The sequence below is a fragment of the Centroberyx affinis genome, unplaced genomic scaffold, assembly GCF_046629955.1.
Source record: "Centroberyx affinis isolate AG114_WGS23_722 - 3 ecotype Tasmania unplaced genomic scaffold, CSIRO-AGI_Caff_v1 ptg004464l_1, whole genome shotgun sequence".
Classification (NCBI taxonomy): domain Eukaryota; kingdom Metazoa; phylum Chordata; class Actinopteri; order Beryciformes; family Berycidae; genus Centroberyx; species Centroberyx affinis.
In genome coordinates, this window is record NW_027282127.1 from 52,176 (window position 1) to 73,369 (window position 21,194).

The following is a 21,194-nucleotide window of genomic DNA, read 5'->3' on the forward strand; positions in this document are numbered from 1 at the left end:
TGCGTATGAGCGCCCACTGTATTTCCGTCGGGCCCTGCCCGGCCTAAAGAGCGCATACCGTAATTCCCCTTAGCACTGCGCATTGCAAAAGCTTTACACGCGAACAGACTCTTTATGAGTTGCTCTTAAAAATATTTGGCCGCAGGAAGATCTCTAATACACGTACCGCACTCACAAACATTTTCTCTCTTGTAAGTAAAAGTTTTGGCTTCTTCATATCATGGACTCTTGATAAGGATCTTCCATTTTGAGCGTTGGTATGGTTTCTCCTCGGCGTGCCTCTGTGGGCGACCCTCGTATTTTGTTCTCATAATAAACTCTCTTCCATAATAGGATTAGTGGGATATTTTGGGAAAAAGTAGGAGAAACTTTTCCTGCAGTCATTACAGTGGTACGGTTTCACATCACTGTGCATGTGCTGGTGGCTATTTGAAAGCGACTGCCTGGGGAAGCTCCTCTGGCTGCAGTGGCAAGGTTTCTCCCCAGTGTCGCAAAAATGGTAAATCACCAGATTCAAACGAAGTCTCTTCTGTCAGTGTGATCAAGGGTAAATTCCCATGGGTCATCCATACCTGCTCCCTGCTCAGGAAGGTGTTCCTGGGCTTCAGTATGGTTTAAATGTTATACTGCCCTACATCATATTGATATTTTTCCACATATTGTATGCTACGGTATACCGTTTGTACAGTAGGCTATTGTGTACAGTAAAACATTTGGCCACAGAGAATGTCTACATTTGCATATGTTGGTGGGACATAAAAGCAGGTTCTAACTTGCAAAGCCAATTGTCAAATATTGCTTCAACAGGTATACAACCAATCTGATTGGTCAAAGATGAGCTACTCCACAACGTATGGCTGTCCCATGAATTACCATTTTTTTAGTATGCAAATGACTTGGCCCAAAATCTGTTTGACGTCAATCATATTTCATCACGGCTTCTGTTTTTTTATTGCCCCCTCCTCAATTAATCAGTAGTAATCAGTTGGGTTATTATGCACAAGTCTGATGCCCACTGTTAATCTCACAATACTCTGGCCATAAAATATCCTTTTAACCAGAGGAACTTGTCCTGAGCCAATTAAAAAGCTGACATACATTACATTACACTAACCCTAACCCTAACCACCTCATGAGGTCTTTAAATGAACACAGTGCTAGTAGTTCTGGAAGACACATGAAAAACATCAACATTTAACTATTCAACTGATCCACTTTCCTTCAACACAAACATAAATCATGAAGTAATGTCACGTATTTTTATTTACAGTTTAAAGTAAATACCTGTACAAAAGAATGAACACAAAAATCCAAATTAACACAATTAAAACAATTAAAATAATAACAAAAGCATTCACAATTGAAAAAAACCCCCATACGAATAAAGAAAAAATAGTACAAAGAAATCCTTGTTCTGTAAAACCAGAAGTGAACGCTAATTGGACTTATTGCATCTGTCAAAGATCTCAATGAGCTGGAGTTCATGAGAACATTAATGGAACTGGCTGATCTAGGTATCACAACTGTCCGATTGTGGCTAGAGCTTTTTTCTAAACTCCAGGTTTGCGAAGGCTCAAGATCATTCAAGAGTCTTTTCACACACCCATGTGATACTGGGATTAGCCAGGATAGTGCAGGCCAAGCAATGTCCATGAATAGTGTCACTGGATAAACTGGTTCCAGTGAGGTTCGTTGGGTAACACCTGAGCGAGCTGCAGGCAGCAGCTGATGGTGGGCTCATAAAACACTGTGTCTGGCTCCTCCATCTTCACTCCGGCCTCGCCTCCTGTCCGGCCCATGGAGCGGGAGAAGAGTGAGGGTTTAGGACATCTAATGAGAGTTCGCTTCGTCACACAGCCCATGTCTATTAGTGCCTACAGAGGAGAGAGGGGGTAAATAAAGAGAAAGTAAAGACAAATATTAAAGAGACTGTTGAGCATTCTAAGGGTAACTTTGGTTCAAAGGATGAACAGTTAAAAAAAAAAAAGGGAATGAGCAGAGGAGGGTAAAAAATATGCATTATGTGCATCACTTTCATGAACACTTTCAAGTTATAAAGCATAAACTACAGACACATGGGAGCGTGGAGAAACGCAGTGAGAGATGTAAAAACCGAACACTTCCAAGGGAGTCTCTGTTCTCCCAGCGGTAAAGTCTATCAGTTGACATCCAGTTTGTGATGGGTGTGTGATTCTTATTTTGATAAGATCACCTGATGTACCATCTTTTCCCCCCCAACTCATCAGTTGGTTGAACAAAAGGTAGTCCAACAACACTGTATATAAAAAGTGTTTATGTCTTTATTCTAAAACAGATTCCCCACCCCAATTATTTTCTAATCAAAGATGACAAGTCTGCATCCCTGACATCTACAGGAGAAGCATTATCTCTGTATTGTTCCACCTCTCTGTGTGTGCGTGTGTATGTGAGAGTGTGAGTGTGTGTACCTGCACGAGATCCAATATCGCCATTGGCTGCAGCACATCTTTATAGTGTTCCACCAGTGTCTGCTGTGTGAGTCCGGGCCGGGACATGATGTGGTACAGAATGCCCTCCAGCATGCCTTTACACGCCGGCCGGTTCAGCTTGCCGTCTACCATGCGCCACGGCCGGCTGATGAAACACAAGTCTCCTCTGTGTGGATGGGAAGTTGGGCATAGACGCACAAAGATGAAAGAGAAGGCAGAGATGACACATTGGAAAAGGGAAAGCATGCACAATCAACTCTGCAATAGCAATAGTTATAATTATAATAATTCTAATTAATAATTAGGCTATCAATAATTAAATGAACTCCCTCCCAGCTCACTACTTACCCATCATTAGTATCAGCTGGTCCTGCTGGGGGCGAACATGCTTCATCATCCCTTTCCTTCTCTTTCCTTTCCTCTTTGTCCCTCTGCTCCCCCCCCTCCTCTTCCAGCCTAGCGCATTTTTCCTCAGTTTCATTCTTCTCCTGTGCTGCCTCGTCCTCTCCTTCCTCTTCAGGCAGTGTCTGCTTCCCTTGCTCCTCTCCTTCTTCAGGCAGTGTCTGCTTCCCTGCCTCTCCTGAGTTGAGCAATTTGTCTTCACTTTTCTCATCTTCCACCTCTCTCTGCTCTTCCAACTCCTTTCCGTTATTCGGTTCCTCACCCATCACCTTGCTCGATAATCCGTCTCCTCCCCCTCTCCCCTTGTCCCCTTCTCTGTCCTCAGCCACCTTTTTTCTGGGCGGCTCCCCTTCCTTGTCTGGGGCTTCCATGCATCTCTTGCGCATGAAGGGGATGTTGTGCTGATTCTCCCATAAGGGAAGCAATCCGTCCTGGGTCAAGCGCGATTGGGACCAGGGCTTGGAATTTGTGGTCAGGAGCCATGGTCCAGCATGCTGCATGAGTACCCAACGCGGACCCAAACTCCCAACTTGTAACACCTGGCCTTCTTCCTGTAACTCCTGGGATGGGAGAAAGTCAGGACAGGCACACACACACACACACACACACACACACAGAAATCAGACACTAGGAAATTCAGACCAGAGAGACAACAAAATCACCACAGCATCTTTTGCGGCTCTAAGAGTGTTTACCTGGATATACTGCTGTAGGCTCCTGGTACGACCGGAGTGTGGTTCTGCCAGGTGAATGTGCGCCTGGTACAAGTCGTGTATACCCAAGCTATTCTCGCCGGCCTCATCTAAGCTCCTCCTCAGCTCAGCACATGCTTCCATGTCCTGAGGAGAGTACCCCCTTTGATGAATCAAACGCACATCACACTCCTCCACACAGGAGGGAAAGGGAGAGGAGGAGGGGGGGCGGACAGAGTGAGTGAGGATGGAGGGGAGCAGAGATGGACCGCATTTAGATAAGTCCAGTGGTGGAGAATCTAAAGCAGAAAAAGAGGAAGACAAAGGGGGAGAAAGAGTTATTTTCTGCGGATCGGACTGTATTTGTACATGTCACAAACGTATGCGTCTGTACCTACCCTCCATATTAAACAGCTGGTGAGCAGGTGTGTTGCGCAGCTGAAACCTCATAATACAGGACTCCACCACGATGCTGTCATTGGTGTTGAGGTTACGTAGTTTGACTAGAAAGAAAAATAAAGTTTTAGTAACCCATCTGAGTTCACAATAAAAGACCCACAACTGAGATGTGGGTCCAACAGTCTAGGATTTCTTTGTCAATTTAGGATTTCTTTGTCAATTTTGATTCTACAGAAGATCAGCCCTTCGTTGCTAAATAACTTTTTGCCTGCCATTCATATATTTTCAGTGCAAGGAGATAATACTGTCAGTCAAAATCATACACCTCATTGGAAACCAAAATGTACTTTCTGTCTATAAAATGAGTACAGGTGGGACACGGTCACACTTGCATTCACCTCTAGATAACATTCATCTATCAGAAACGAATAGTTATGACAAAAAAGTCAAACACTACCTATGCCAGGACAGCAGAACCCTCGCATCATCAGGTAGTTGGTGTGTGACGCCTGGTGGGCCTTCACCTCCAGCCTCTTCCTCCCCTCACACTCCTCAGCGTCATCGTCATCATCCTCCTCTTCCTCCAATGCTGCCATACTAAAAAGCCACAATTTAGTTTGATTTTAAAGAATGATACTTTTTTTTTTTTTTTTTACTTTTTTTAAACTTAGGTTGTCTTCTCTTTTACATTATTCCCGTTGTCTGCACACAGTCAGCCTAGTTGGAGATATCAGGGCTTGTTTTTCCTTCCTTCAGAATAAGCCATTTACTGCCATTCATTTTTGTACAGTATGAAAAACAACTTCCACACAGATAGGTAATCCATCACAGTAAACACGACGCCTTAATTTGGGTTTGTCTGAGTTTCTGTGCTATTAATATTTCATTTTGCCCGGGTTGAGTGTTTTAATATCAATGAGCATATTGTGTCACCTGACACCCACAGGAAGAAAGTGAAGTCTTGAAGAAGAAATTGAAGAAATAATCCCTCAAAAACATGTTGAATTACAAACTTTATAGTCACATCTATGTCTTTGTATTTAGGGCATCTTTGGTAGCCGGAACTGCAGTTAATTTCAAGCTAGGCAAGTTTGCATTGCAGAAACGATGAAAAACAGGCAGATGTAAAAAAAAAAAAAAAAATCTAATTATATTTAGAATGCACTGCAAAATGATTGGGGGACATGTAAGCTAGACGTAGACAGCAGTAAATGGAATATAACTCTAAATGACACTGGTATTTTCCTTCAAAAAATGAACTTCAGGGATTTTTCAGGGACATACAGTGTCTGGAAGGTTTGGGAAAGTATGTTTTTTGAGAACTGAGCTGTAGTGAGAGAAAGGAAATGTGAATACAATAACAAGCAGTGACCTAAGGTTATTGCTTACAACAAATCAGCTCACACTGCATGTTCATACAAGTATGTATTATGTCTCACCTCTTGACTACTTCATTGTCCACCAAGTTGCTGTCCACCACCACCATCTGTTTAGGTATGGACACGTGTACAGACAGCAGTCCGAGACTCATTAGGCTGAGACAGGCCACACAAGCTCCCCCTGGGGAGTCTAGAGGGAACCGCATCATGTCAGACACATCCGGAGGTTCCTCTGAAGCTTGAGGTACGGGGTTTGATGCGGGACCCTCTCCTGTCTGCTCTTCTGGGGGCAGAGGGCCCTCCGTCGGCTCCCTGGTGGACGGTTCCTCACTAGAGCCAAGTGTGAAGGAGTCTTCTGGGTTTTTCAGGTGATTCTGTACTTCTGGTTTGCTCATGCCCTCTGCTTTCTCATTGTTCAGTTCCATCTCCATTTTTTCTCCGTCCTCTTTGCTTCGGTCATTCTCTCCTTCCCTTGTCAAGACATTATTTCCTTTTTCTGTTTGTTCCTCTGGCTCACCCATTACTATGTCATCTTCCTTTTGTTCGCACTGCTTCTCTTTCATCTGCTTCTCCTCTCCGTCTTCTTTACCCTCTTCTTTCTTGCCTTTTTGACTCCCCTCCTCTGACCCTGCTCCTGTCTCCATCAATTCCCTCTCGTCTGTCCTGCTCTCCGTTTCATGGTAGAATGCAGTGAGAGGTCTGTCCCTTCCTGTCCCATTGTCAATTAGAGTCCTCAAGAACTGGAAGACATCTGTGCACAGCGCAAAAGGAAAACGCCATGCAAAACACCTGTCAGTAGGGAGTGGGAAAGTCATGGTCAAAAAGCTTTGCAATCACAGGTAGTGTGGCATGGATTCAAACACTGATGCTGTCTCCCTGGTGATGGTAATAATACAATCACTAAGCTCCTGTATATGCAATAGTGCATTAGTAATTTATATGAGCAGTAGACAGATGCAATGATATACAAGTCATCTGAGTAATGACTGGTTGCACACTAGCTTTCATCCAACAATGCCTGTACCTGTAGTAGGACTGGGACAGCTGGTAGGACATGGGCAGGATGGGCAAGGCTCGGTTCTTCTTTGGCCCATAAGACTTGCTGACACGACGGCGGTTGACCAGACCCCTCTTCCTGCATTGTATGAACACTTGGCACAGCACTTCCTGACTATACCTACTGTACATATGGAAGGTCTAAAGGGGCAGACAGATGGACAATCACAAGACTGCATGTTGGTGTGCGTTTGTGTGTGTGTGTGTGTGTGTGTATTTGTCGGCCTGGAAAGGTAGGAGGGGAGTGGAGGAGGGGAGGAGAGTGGAGAGGGAGACAGAGGGACACCTAGAGAGACTTTGTGAACTGTGTTTGTGTGTTTGTGGGGAGAGGAAAATCTGTGCAATTAATACAATTCATGGTGGCTGTTGCCTGTACCTGAAAAGATCTGGAGGACTTCATCTGAGAGTTGGACATGACCAGAGTGCTCTGGATCAAGTTATTTAAGACTATAGCGTGGATGTCGTTCGTACTGCAATGCACAAACACATGGACACACACACATGCAACAACTTTAACATTGTACATATTCAAACTTATGCAATGAAAACTTAGAAAATCAAATTAAATCCCTACCAGTTGACAGTGTCTTTGAAGGACATCTCTTTTCCATTGTCTATTGTGCAAACCTTAAACCTGTAATACACGGAAAAATACATTTCACACCATAGAGCCACAGCTACAAGTCATACACTCAGTTTCTTGTTCCATCCATCACTCTCTACTTTTAGTCAGCACTAATAGGAATGTGAGATCCTCCTCCTCATCTCCTTACCGTGAGAAGAGCTGGTGTTTCGTGTTGGGGATCATGATATCACAGGAGGTCACAGCAGTGCTGAACTTCTGTCTCAGCAGCTTGGCATACTCCGAGAATGCTTCAGCACAATCCTAAAACACAGACAGAAATATACAAATGTGCAGTCAGAAAATCCATTTTCATTACACAAGATACATAATATACACTCCAGCATACACACACACTCCATACACTCCAGCAAAACCATAAGATGCCCACACACCTCTGGTTTTTCTGGATCGGCGGGTTTCTTTGTCTCCAACAGTTTCATCAGAGATTTGTCCTGGTACACCTCAGCCAGGCAGATCCTGCAACACAGTCATAAGGTAAATAGCATTGTGTGTGTGTGTGTGTGTGTGTGTGTGTGTGTCCGTGCATGTGTATTACCTACCTATAGTTCAGAAGAGTCTGAGGATTCTTGAGGATGTATCGTGTGCGACGTCCGACAGCAAGAGATGTTTTATCCATAGATTTCTCAAACTCTGCTTGGAGCAGGTCCCTCACCACACAGTAGGGTATGAACGGCCTTTTTAACTATAACACATCAGCAGTGGACCATTTCACACCATACACTGAATACATACGTCTGTTTGTGACTATGTATGACTTTAAAAAAGATCTGAACAGTTCAGTTGTACTGAAAAAATATAACTATTCAAAAATAACAGAAAATAACAGAAAATAACAGAAAATAACAGAAAATAACAGAAAATAACAGATTTTCTTGGAAAAAAAATGTTAGAAAGCATGTTCTAGCCTGTGTTTTAGACAACAATAAGGTCTGGCAAAAATTACAGGATTGCATATTTGTGTGTGTACCTTGCTGTTGAGCAGGTGTGAGGCCACACTGCAGAGCATCATCAGTGAGTCCTCCTGTAGCGTCCAGTAGACACGCTGTCTGGTCATCCTCTTTAAAGCTCGGTGGTCGGCCTCATCATGGGCAGGGGTGCGTTTCTTTGGCTCTTCAAGGACAAACACATGCAAACACACAAAGACATGCAAACACAAACACACGTACGCAATTTGTCAACCATCCATCAGCCAAACCTTCAATCCCGGATTCATTTTAATTAGTTTTAATTGCCCATACCTTTCCTCTTCTTGCGTGGGATCTTGACAACCTCCTTTTTGCTTCTCTTCCTCTTCTGTCGTTTCCCTCCAACCACCTGCTGGTTTCTGCTAGCAGGCTCTACAGCCATCTGCTCACAAGGATACAAGAGTGGGCAACTGTATGTCATTGTTGTCATGTACAGAAAATGTGAAAATCTTAAAACTAACCATAGTCATTGTGTCTGTAATATTTTTTGTGCGTATCCTATCAGTGGAACAAGTGGCAATAAAAATATATCTGTGAAAGGTCAGTTGGGACCTAGACGGCATGATAAAAAGTTTAGTGATTATCTCTTTTTTTATGTCGATTAATTGCTCACATTGCTGTATATTAAAGATGAATGTTATGTGATGTAATTTTCAACAAACCAAAATTGATGTGATTTGTACCTCAACATTTTCCTCTGTGACCAGTGGTCGCTTGGTAGTCACATAACGAGGCGATGTTGATCCTCCTATTGCACATAGATGTACATGCATACACAGACACACACACACATGCATATGCACACATACATTCATTGATGAACAGGAATACAATGAAAATTAATAGGTGCATTTAAAGCCGCGGTAGCTAATTTTGAAGAAAACCAGGAAGGCTAAGGAAGGCATCATCACTGGACAAAGAAAGTGTGTAATGGGAGCAAATAATTACTGACACGTTCCAAGCAACTCACCAGCTTTGAGTGCAATCCTCAGAGCATTTTTACTGAGGAGGCTCTTCAGTCTGATTTTGCCATCAGTCATCTCTCCACCACTTGGGTTCTGAAAACACACACAAGCCACCAAACACCACAGGCACATAGATAAGGGAAAGTAAAACTATATCTATGCCTAAAAGCAAACAAAACAGAATATTTTGCATGTGTGTTGTGTGGGTACCTTTTTGACAGCGAGTAAGTGGTTGGTCCACAACCAGTTGCGTTTAAGATGAGCAAAGAATTCAGAGTCCAAACCTCCTGCTCCTTTACCGTCCCCTGGTATCGACCCATCATCACACACTTCACGACTGCCCCTGTGTGTGTACAGGCACAAATACACACCAATTCTACTTTAATACACTTTGGTGCTGATTTACATTTGTACTGCACTAACTTGTTTTTTGTATGAGTTATTAAAATGCATTTAGGTTCTTTCCTGTTGATTCCTCACCCCTCTGAGAGGACTTAGCTGATTTACGTTTTTTATGTACAGCTACACAATCAATATATAACTGAGGGGGACACATAGATAAGTCCCGTGAAGGAACACAGCTATTTAAATAGGACCTCTGCATATTATTGTTGTTCTATGTTCTATATTTTGTTCTCCGCCTACTTTAGCAGGTCTGCCATTCCTAGGAAGTTTGAGCGTTCCTGCGCCAAGGGAATGGCTGGTTCCTCCTCTTGGCCCCCTCTCTTGCCACGGATTACTCCTGAAAATGCAAACACACACAGACACAAGCACACATTGAAAGTCAGTATAAAAGAGAGCAAGTGTGTTGACACATCAACACTCCAGTGATACCAGTATATCTGCGTTTATGTTTGTGTATGTATGTACCCAATGGCGTATTGAGGCAGACGCACAGCAGGTCAAACCAGTAGTTTTCTACATCTTCGGCAGTGGCGAGTGTGTATTGCCGCCTCTCAAATGGTTTGTCAGGTGACTCTGTGACCAGCCAGTAGTGCGGCTCAGAGCTGGTGGTGTCAACAATTGTGGCATTATGCCTTAGGTACAAAAACACCTGGACAGATAGAGATACAGAGAAAAGGGGTAGGGAGATACATATCAGAATAATATTGCTGAGGTAGCTTGCTTGATTTCCTTTGCCAAAGTAATCTTCATTTCTGATGTACCTGATTTTTGGCTTCTGTTACCACACATGCTGTAAATACTAAAATATTAAATTTTGCATTTTTTGCACTCACTGGCTTGCTACCAAACAACAAGACAAAATGAAGGATAAAATTGGTCTGTACACTTTGTCGATTTTTCAAACATCTCTTTGATTTTTGGCTATTCAAATGCAACTGATTAACAAATGGCTTCAACAAAAGTTTGTGTGTGGGGAGGGCATCAGGGCAGCAGTCACAAAGACGCAGAATCATTTATTGATATATTATTTTTGTGTAGTGTTAATGTAGCATTGATAGGGTAGACTATATGAGGTTCCTGTGTACCTGGTCTTTATCCTGGAACTTCTCAACAGGACCAAACTGCAGCAGACCCATATAGGCCAGTTTCTGCAAGTTCTCATGGAAAGTGAAGATGTACCTCCTAATATGACAAACACACAAATACATCATTTTAGAGTGTGTGTTATGTGTTAGAGAGAGCGGGAGAGAGAGCAAGAACAAGAGAGAGACTCACCGTTTATAAAGCAGCTGTCTTCTCATTTTGGATGGTAGGGCTCTAACAAGATAGTGCTGCTTCACAGGATCGTTCAGATACGTCTCCAGTCCATCTATCTGTGCGCACAAACAGAGATGAATGAGCACATGCAAATCCATTGTGTCCAGAGACAGTCGAGTAGTCAAGTCTGCTGGCCTGGGATCGAATCTCGCCAGCACTTTGTCTCCAGCGTCTACCCTACTCTGTCTCCCTATCTGCTTTCTGCTTTCCAACTGTCTGGATAGATAATATGGATTATTTTAGTCTGTGCTCACCTTATAGTTGATCTGTATGACCTGTATGAAGAGGGAGAGAGGCAGGCAAAGCAGCAGATCGCTGACCAGGGCCCAGCCGAGGCCAAACTCCTTGTGGACAGGGATCGGAGGCATGAACCTCTTCCATGAATCTTCATCCGCGTACACTACAGATACAGGTGGTAGATTATAGAAAAAAGCAAGGTGATTAGTGAGAAAGCACAAATTTGAACACCTAGCCTGAATTCATACCACTGCTCAGTCTCACGTTAAGGCAAACACTCAAAAACAAATAGGAAGGCTCAGTAAAAACACCGGCTCGAATGATTTACAGAATGGAAGGCATACCAAAGTTTAAAGTGCTCAAGTCACATTGCCCACCTCACCTTTCAGATCAGATTGAATTTGGCCAATTCTTGATGAATCCTTCAACTCCTCCTCTTCATCACCGGATGATGTCGCCTCCAAGGCAGGCAGGGCTGACTCTGCAGTTTGCTGGTCCCCAGCGCTGGAGGCGAGGTTTTCAGATGATAGTGTTTGTCCGTCTGTGTTTTTGGAGTTGTGTGTGTCTTTGTTGGGGCCTGAGTGTGAAGCAAGTGTGTCTGATTGTGTGGCATCAGGATCGGAGGCGTTTGTGTCTGTTGGTGTTTGTTTGGACGTGTGGGCGCCGGTGGGGCTGTGTTGGAACGGGTGCCCATATATAAGGTACCAGAGGAAGTTATGGACAACACGCAGACGATGCATCTTAGGCTGGAATCCCAAAGACCTGCTCAGTCCTTTAACTATAAAGAAGAAAGAAAGAGAAAACAAGGGGCATCACAATGAATATATGGGAGTGGTGACCGAAAGAAAAAAAATCTAATTATGATTTTCTTTGAGCAGAACATATACAGTCAAGAAGACAGCTATATTGTATGCAATCACACAGAACCTGTTGTGGGTTTGAACTCCTCATATTGTTTACAGCCTGTTCTCTTTTTGTCTGCCTTGCTCTTGTGGGCTTTAATTGTGCTGGCAGTCTTCCCCTTCAACGCATTTCCTTGTTCTTTGGCTTTCTCCTCAGCCTGCTGCATACTGATGGACAGAGCAAGAAGACAGAGGAGACATAAGACAGTGGAGATAGTGAGCAAGGGAAGGAAAGACAAAAGACAGTTAAAAAGATCAAGAAGGATAGGTTGGGTCACTCAGTGCACCATAATAATGGGCAGATTGACTCATGACACACAAGTCTTGTAGTTATACATGTTTAGGGACAGAAACAATTTTGATTAAATGCAGGGAGAAGGTGACATGTTGAATACAGAGACTACTGCAAGATTTCCACCACTTGGCCTAGTGGAGAAGAGCACCTCAACAGAATCTATAATTTCTTCCTTCTATTCCCCATCACAATCCAACAAGACTATTGTCTCAAGCATTTGTCTCAAGCAGTAGACTCCTGTTTTTTTTACTTTTACTACTGCTTGGTAGCTCTTGGCTCTTCCAATCATGTGCACACTAATGCTCATAGAAATTGCAAATGACTGATAACAATAGTTAGGCAAGCACTCATCTATTGATCATAACATACAGGTTGGTGTAGTAAAATGAAATGGTAAGCTGTAAAAGTTGACGTAAGCAGTGTCAGCTATAGCTATATAGTTTGTGGAGCAATCCTGACAGCTATGCAAAGAGACTTCCAATTCCAAGCCATCATGAAAATGTGTGGATGTGGGAAGCCTATTCTATAGACCGAAAGTGTGGTCTGGTCCATGCTGAAAACAGAAGAATGTTATTACAAATGATGCAGTACCAGGCAGTCAATTACAATTTGACTGCCTGCAACTGCTTCTTCTGCAGATCAGGAGCAGATATGGAATGCATCTTCACGTCAATCCACATGGGTGTGTGTGTTGCAATTAAAAGCAATTATAGCAATTGGCTGCGCTCACCGTGCAACAGAATAAGAGCTGGAGATTCGGAAGCGGACCTGGTCTATGGCTCTCTTCACTACATCATCATTGGGCTGAATGGAGGGATGAACCACCATCTCAACCTGCATACAGGGGAACATCGGAACAGAGTGGAAAGAAGGAAAAACAATCAATTCAAAAGTTCAAATTTTTGTTCTAATCCTGGGAAATTCACCTGACTCTCAAGTCCTGGTGTGTGTGTGTGTGTGTGTGTGTGTGTGTGTGTATGTACATGTACATGTACCTTCTTGCTGATTCCATCCTGTATGACTGTGGTCGTGTACATCTTAAGCATGCCTTCTCTGGACAGACTGCGTATGAGACGTAGAATAGACTTCTTGCAACACTTTGTGCTGACGCCATCCTGCTTCTCTTCCTCATTGATCATCCTCTGTAGCCTGGAGAAAGACAGCGCGTTTATATTTATGTTCCTCTCATCTTTATAAATTAACTGATATGATGTTTAGGACAAACTGACGTGTAGAGTCCCTCTATGATCTTGAGACTGCGGACAGCCTCCACAATCATGTTCTTCCTCCTCAGGAGGCGGTATGTCTCATGAGGCCGCTCCACCTGATTGGATAGAGACCTTTTGGATTGCCGGGAAGAAGCCTGTACCAATCAGATGGGGGAGGTGGGTTGAGTTGCAACTTTCTGACACCATCAATCTTGATCTCTAGCACTCAACTACTCATCCGAATTATATTAGCTTCAACCAATCCTGACTGGAGAAAAACCAACCAGTCAGACTAACCTTCTGCTTGGGAATATCCTCAACAAGCATAATGATGTCATCTGCTTTGTCACTGGATGCATTCATAGCCTCACTCTGATGCAATGAGATGTCAGGGCTTAAGATGGATTCCTCCCCCTCCTCAACAGGAGCTTGCTCTGATGGGAAACACACTGCTTATTAAAGAGGAGTAAAACAGTTATTCCAGTGGTCTTGGTCAGTCTGGATTTGTGAACATGAACAGGTCTCTCCCAATGCTTTAATTGACAGAACCAAGACTCTCCTGATGATACTGTCAAGAGACAAATCCTGGACTGGCTGTGTTTACAGCAAATATAAGACCGAACAAGTGAATGCAATGTGCACTGTGGGATAGATGCATACTTCTGGTTTGTAACGGTTATCAGTTTGAAGTTCATATGTAGGTAAAAGCTCAAACAAACATATATCCAGCAAGTCATTCTCCAATTCAGTGTCAACAGAATTGGAAAAGTTATCCTTTTTGATGGCATCACATCTTAGAGACTTGCTTCTGTGGTAAGATTAGATTAGGTTACATTTGGTTAGATTGGTTCATGTTCATAAATATTGATCGAGCTGTCCAAGATCAGAACAATAACATTCTGTAGCAGGGCATGTTTTCACTCTGAAAGCCTACACATGTGTGTTCAATATGTTAGATTCCTGATTTTGCTTCTGATGAACAAACAGTAACAGTAACAGTAATACTTTATTGCTGCTTGCAGGACAACTAGCTAGAAAATGAAGTGCAGCTGTCCAATCCCAATTCTCACCTGTTGTGGCAAAAGACTCAGACAAAGACTCAACAGACTTCTTATTGGTCCTGGATTTTCCATGAGCTGGGGTTTCACCTGAGGGATCACAGAAAGCAAATTAAGTTAAGGGAGGAGGGAAGCAAAATTGTTTGAGGAAAATAAAAGGGACATCATTTCCTATTAAACAAATACTTCATTTGCTTATCATAGCTTGTGGCTAGGATGTGCAGTTTGGCTTGTGTTATATCTACAGCCCTGCATAAAGTTACTGTTTTGAGTGTACAGGTGATATGTACTCACATTTAACAGGTGTAGGGTGTGTGATGGGGATGTCAGGTTCTGTCTGTGTTGTCGTCATGCTGTCTTTCTTCCCCGCTTTCTTTCCTCTAGCCCCTGCTTTTCCTCTTGTAACTCTGCCTCCAACCAAGCCTTCGTCCTCTTTATCCTGCCCTCCATCACCACACATTGGCTTGGCCTGCTTTCCATCCTCCTCCCCTTCTCCATCTTGTTTCTGAATTTCCTTGACTGGAGGAGTTTTGGTGCTTTCTTTTGCTTTGGACCTAGAGGCTGACGGTGTTTTTGGGGTGGAAGGTGCAGTCTTGGAGTTTCGAGGTGTGACTTTAGGGCTTGCAGAGGAACAGAGTAGCTTGTTGCGCTCCTGCTCCTTAGCAAATTGTTGTAGGTGGTCACTCACACCCACACACCTATCAAGAGATGTGACCACAGAATTATATAACGTAATGCTATTTGATATGAAGTGACGGAAAATAAGAAATTCATAAAAATTAATTAGATCCCCTAAAAAATACACACTTGTGGCTGATATATTTTGTCGTCCTCTGCCGACCCACATCCTCCATGAATCCCTGCAGGGTAGAACAGTCACACATAAGCACATTAGCATTAGAGCCTTTAGCAGAGATTAAAATGTTACTGTCACATCTTCTCTACATCTTCTCTCTTCTTAGTGCACCAGTAACAACCTGTTTTAGATTCAAACACCACTTTCACTAGATAATTTGGTACAAATTAACAACCTAGGTCTTACCTTAATCATACCTTCCCTCTCCAGCTTTCGGCATATCATACGAGCTTCCAGCTTGCCGACGTTCATCCTTGAGCCTAAAGCACTCTGGGAAATGCCCCTTGTACCAGAGGAGATGACTAAATTAACAAATAAGAGAAGGACAACAATTGATAAACAAGTAAATTGAAAGTCAGGAAAGCATGTGGATAAATATATCCCAAATATGATTTGCTTATTAGCTGTTATGCTGTATGCAACTGGAACAACCTGCCAGAAGATCTTAGATGTGCCCCAAATGTAGCAATTTTTAAATCCAGGTTAAAAACATTTGTTTTCATGTGCCTACGATTGAGGGATAGTATGTACTTTGTATTTTCTTTTTATTACTTATCTTTTAATTATATTACTCTCTTATTAACTACTATTTTATGTACTTTGTAGGGATAGTATGTACTTCGTATTTTCTTTTTATTACTTATCTTTTAATAATATTACTCTCTTTTTAACTACTATTTTATGCACTTTGTACTTTCTTTTAATTATATATAGATGTTCCTTTTGCTTTTATGTATGTAAACCACACTGAATTGCCGCTGTGTACGAAATGTGCTATATAAATAAACTTGCTTGCTTATCTCATTTCTATTTGCTGACAAAATAAATGTACTTTTGACAGGAATATGAAGCCTTGTAAAATTAACCCATTTCATTCAACTGAAACTGATGATCCCTAATCTCCTGTTCAGTGAGAGGAGAAGGAAGGACCAAACGCACCAATATGATAGGCCTGTAAGAGGAAATCCCTCTCCATGATTCGCCCCTCTGGAGGCACAGTTTTTCTTTTCACTCCAGTTTCATCGTCCTCATCATCATCGTCGTCGTCATCATCAACAAGGAGCTCCTTTTTCACATATGGCTTTAGCAGTTTCAAACAGCGCACAAATACTTTAGTCCCTGGAAAACATAAGATAAATAATGTGGTGTGTGTGCGCATAGGTATGTAGCAATATATAGTCACCAAAAAGTAACAATATGCATCAGTTATATGCATAATTGGCTGTTCAAGTTTATCTGTCTATAAAGCATATGACTCAATGGGAACAACATTGCAGTGGCCAAAATCTACAGCTCTGTAATTTGAACTTCAATGGCACCTACCTTTTTTGGTGGTGCAAGGCCCAGCGCTAGGATTGAGCTCCTCCAGAGGATAACGGATCAGCTGAACCAACTTGGCAGCTTGCATGTATTGATGTACGCGCTTTAAAGTCCTCTCATTCACATTCTACAAGAAAACAGACGAGCATAATTACCACAAACAGAAAGACAACCACACACAGACTAACAGACAAACACAGAGAGATACTCACAAGCTGTTCTCGGAGTGTGATCATGGAAGCAAGCTGATGAGGTGAATCCTGTAGGATGTTGGACATGGTCTCCATCAAGATGTCGTACTTACTCCGCCTGGACAGAAAGGAGGGGTTAAGGACAATTTTTCATACAACAACAGATATGTTGAGAGAGAGAGAGAGTGACAGTGAAAGTGCACCAAATATGAAAATGTGAGAGAGAAATATTTCTCCAAACTCCAAAATATGTGTAACTTCGAAAAACTTCCTCCTGACAAAAAACTCCTTTATATCCTTGGAGAAAAACGTGAGTGTGCCACACTAGCTGCTGTTTATATCACATGCTGTGAAAACCTGAGACAGGACAACTGACTGAAATATTTTCAATTTTTTCCTTTGTGTGTGATTGAATAATTGCAACTTTCTATTGTTCAATTATCTTTGTTGTTATTATTGCTACTTTTTCTTGATTATCACTGTTTTGCTTTGGCAACAGATACTGTTGTATTTAATGCCAATAAAGCTCATTTGAATTGAATTGAATTGAGAGAGAGAGAGTGTGAGAGAGAGAGAGAGAGAGAGAGAGAGGGGAGTATTAGAGGTTACAGAGTAGGAATGTTTCTGAAGCATAAATAACGCATTTGACATAAAGATTTGTTCCTTCCAAATTTTTCTATAGTCAAATTGTCTACAGTCATGGAGAAATAGTCAACTGAAAAGAACTTGACAGTTTTTTCTCATTTGAAATGAGAAGACAAAGGTGCCGTGTTTGTGTTTCTCAGTCAGTCTGCTGGTGCCGCAGTGGAGAGAGAGAAACGGAGAAAGAGAGATTTGCTTGTTCTTAAGCTTTTTGTTTGCCTGGGAACACTCCAATTGTTTTGATTACCAATTTGGCATTAATTAAGTCAGTTTTTCTCTTTTTCTTGCCCTGGTGGGTCTGCTCCTCTGCTCTGCTGATAAACTTTATGAGGGAAATTTGGCTTGACTGGGAGGATTTAGAGTCCCTGTCCTCTGAGTCTGTTCAGTACAGCACAGATGTTTTGCCTCCCCATCACTCTACTACTACACCACACTACTGCTCTTCACTAAATACAACTTAGAAAAATTTGAGCTGGGGCAAAGTAGCCAAACATAAAGGCTTTTAACTTTCTTCTTAATTTGTATGTATACCAGAATATGCAAATTAAACAAAACATAGAGGTAAAATTAGAAATCGTTGTAAATTGTTATGGCTGTGGTTGTTTACGACTGTGTTAATAAACTTTCTGTATGTATGCATGTATGTAGCTATCCATCTATTTATCTGTTAAATTCATTTTCCTTTGCTGCCTCATTTGCATACAACCTTTCAAAACTCCACCCTGACTCTGCCCTATGCTGCTTACTTGTCTGATGAGGCTTTGTGCAATAAATCATACTTATTATATAGTACATAAATCAAGTGCTGTGAAACACTTTGTAACTAAAAGAACTAGAAATAGTGTGTGTTATTCTATTATATAAATATGATTTAATATATAGTAACTATTTTGGAAGATGACAAGGAAAAATCAGCAGGCATGTAACCATTGTGTGTGTATGTGTGTGTGTGTGTGTTACCGACCTGTTTACGTGAAAACGTTTGAGTAGCAGAAGTATAGAGTGTTGCTGTTGTCCTGAAGGCAGTCGTATGACATGAGACTGCATTGTTATGAGACCATGTCTGACAAGAGACTTCCTCATGTAGTGCATCTTTCCAGCATCTGTCCTGTCCAATCAAAACAGTGGTTGTTACAAGGCGAATAACTGAAGCCCAGCTTTTAACAAAGACCAAATAAAGTACAGCAATTAACACTGTGCCCAGTTAAAGTGTGTGTGTGGGTGTCTCATACTTGAAAGAGCAGGTGTGCAGGTCCCTTTGTAGCTCTCCTTGCCAGCGAGCCCGGCCCAGTCGTTCCAATATACAATAAGAGTGGTCACTGAGTTTCAATTCGGGATCGCTCTCGACGCCGATCAGAGCACGGAATCTCAGCGCCTGAGATGCCACAACAATAAGCTTTCGGCCAAACCTGAAAGGTAGTGCAAGGAGGTTAGGTGTAGAAAGAGAGGGAAATACAATATGACACATATGATCAATATAGTGTTGCTGTGAACTGATATGACCTTTTCTAGGGACATTCACTCGATTTGGTTCGACCTAGGATGTGATTATTTCCCCGTGAAAGATATGTTTGTGATCTTTACTTCATATAGGTATTTGCAACCCTTTGTTTTGAAATTCCATAAAGCCATGTTGACTCTACAATGTATATCAAGAAAACATATTACCTGAAAACTAGATTTTTATCCTTTACAGGGACTTTTTGTGGAATGCCACTTCCATTTACATCAATCAGCTTTAATTATCACAAAACAAAAAATTCCCATAGATACCTACGGTGTAGCTACGGCACAGAAGTATAACATGCCCTTTATTATTTTTGTTGCCCCCATCTAACTTTCACGTATCCAGTCCTGAAATACAATGCATTGACTAAATATAAACACAGACAGTGCCTGTAAAAAAATTGTAAAACTCAAAGTATGTGTCTCAAGTTTTGAAAATGCCCGTGAATACGCTAATTCACAGCATCACTTTTATACTGTATGTCCAAACAACCCTCTGAAAGTGTAATGAATATTGAGGTTTTCTGAATACATAATCCACATGTAGCATATGTGATTTGGTGGACGCTTTGATCCAAAGCTCCTTACTGTGCAATGAGTACATCAGTTTTTAGTACAGGTAGCCCCAGTGGGAAGCAAACCCCTAATCTTGGCAGTGTTAGTGCCATACTCAACCCATTACAGGACTATGTACTGGAAGTACATGTACTTGGAAATTAATCAAAGTAACATATTTAGATATAAAGATGCGTACATGACCTGTATCTTAACTGCACTACTCTCATAACTGCATTAGGATTTAAGAACTTGTGTCCATGTAAACATTGCCAATAGCAAACATGATCCTATATATTTGAAGTCATGTAACAACTTTGGAGTTCGACAATAGGAACAGAAATTAGTAATTTGAGAGCAAGGACCAACCAAATTGAACACCACTGGTGTTTTTGCCTGCTTCTTTCTGCCTCTTCATTGATTACTGATTACAAACAAAAGGAGTTCAAATAACACCCCACTTCATAGGCAAACAGCCAGCTTTTATGCTTTGCATGTGACTGAACACATCAATCATCAATGGAATGTATTATCTTTGAAGGTAGAATTCTCAAATTGCTGGATTAAATATATATTTTCACATATTTAAAGAACTGTCCTGTGTAATCACTAGTCTATGTAAGGTGTGTGACAGTTTGAAAGAGCAGTATAGGTATTCAGTGTGGTTATTTCCAAACACTCCTTCCCTCCTTCCCTTCAGCTACCAACCTTTTGAAAGCCTCCTCCAAGGAGACCAAGCCTTTGAGGGCTTTGGAGCGGACATGCGTAGTGACATCTCGCCTCTCTTTGAAGAGCACACACGAGCCCTGTATCCCATCCTTGTTTTCTAGAATGATATGGACCGGGTAGACGTCTTTCTTCGTGTCAGAAAACCTCTCTGCTGTTTGAATCCCTGTGTCTGGGTCTATCTCTGTAAACCTGAAAACACACGCGCACACATATACATACAGATACAAGAACACATCACAAAACGCACTTTTGCACATATTGTAGCCCCACCCAGCTGTCAGATTTGTACCAATGCTTATAGAGATTCATCAATACCAATGCTGGTATTTGAATTTCGCTAATGCTAAAATGTACTACCAAGAGGCACATGTACTAGCCTGTATACTGCAAATCTATAAAGTTTAATAATTTAGTACTTTGGCAGTGTGCAAAGTGGTATTAGTGAATACTTACTTGTTTGCTAAAGAATGCAATGAGTCTAGATTACTTCACATGGTCAAAAAGCTCTGTTGCAAATTAGCTTTACTGACTCAGTTACCATGGTGTACGATAACAAGTATAACAGTCTGTGGGAATTGATCAAGAAGGAAAAACAGCATCTAAGTGATGTTTTGTAGCCACAATGATGCAAGTCAGAATGAGATAGTCACCTGTCAAACAGCACAACGTCCCCCCTCTCCTGTGGAAGTTCATAGAATTTCAAATCAATATTGTTTACAAGTGACCTCCAAATAAATTCCTTGGTGTGCGAGTCGAGTTTGAGGGGAAACTTGGGGTTTCTATTTTCAAGTCGTGTCCACAGAGAGGGAATGGTTATCCCGTCAAGTCCCTCTAATGCCACTTCATCTTCAGCTATACTCAGCGCATCCATAGCATGGCAGTGGCTAGGCTAACGTCGTTAGCTAAGTTAGCATGCTAGCTTTCCAACAGGTATACAGGCTAAAGTGGCGCTTTCGAGATCGCAAGTAATCGGGATATTAAAAAAAGAATCTATTCACGTT

The 21,194-nt window shown here is 41.9% G+C and overlaps 1 protein-coding gene across 1 annotated transcript; it reads right to left on the reverse strand.

Annotated features, from left to right (window-relative positions):
* Positions 1-1,259: 1,259 nt before the first annotated feature.
* On the reverse strand, positions 1,260-21,194 carry LOC139665137 (general transcription factor 3C polypeptide 1). Its single transcript, XM_071544107.1, has 40 exons — positions 20,844-21,194; positions 20,173-20,382; positions 18,636-18,812; positions 18,368-18,511; positions 16,783-16,879; positions 16,574-16,697; positions 16,190-16,369; positions 15,437-15,552; positions 15,202-15,254; positions 14,689-15,092; positions 14,407-14,484; positions 13,634-13,770; positions 13,358-13,491; positions 13,124-13,277; positions 12,859-12,962; positions 11,859-12,001; positions 11,314-11,709; positions 10,949-11,094; positions 10,653-10,750; positions 10,463-10,559; positions 9,843-10,026; positions 9,618-9,714; positions 9,183-9,315; positions 8,978-9,065; positions 8,691-8,755; positions 8,281-8,389; positions 8,010-8,152; positions 7,582-7,724; positions 7,414-7,498; positions 7,170-7,282; positions 6,971-7,030; positions 6,773-6,866; positions 6,365-6,537; positions 5,401-6,129; positions 4,419-4,558; positions 3,961-4,065; positions 3,566-3,861; positions 2,817-3,430; positions 2,448-2,634; positions 1,260-1,874 (listed from the first exon to the last, which is right to left on the reverse strand). The coding sequence occupies exons 1-40, from the start codon at positions 21,062-21,064 to the stop codon at positions 1,662-1,664; spliced, it is 6,984 nt and encodes a 2,327-aa protein (XP_071400208.1). The 5' UTR covers positions 21,065-21,194; the 3' UTR covers positions 1,260-1,661.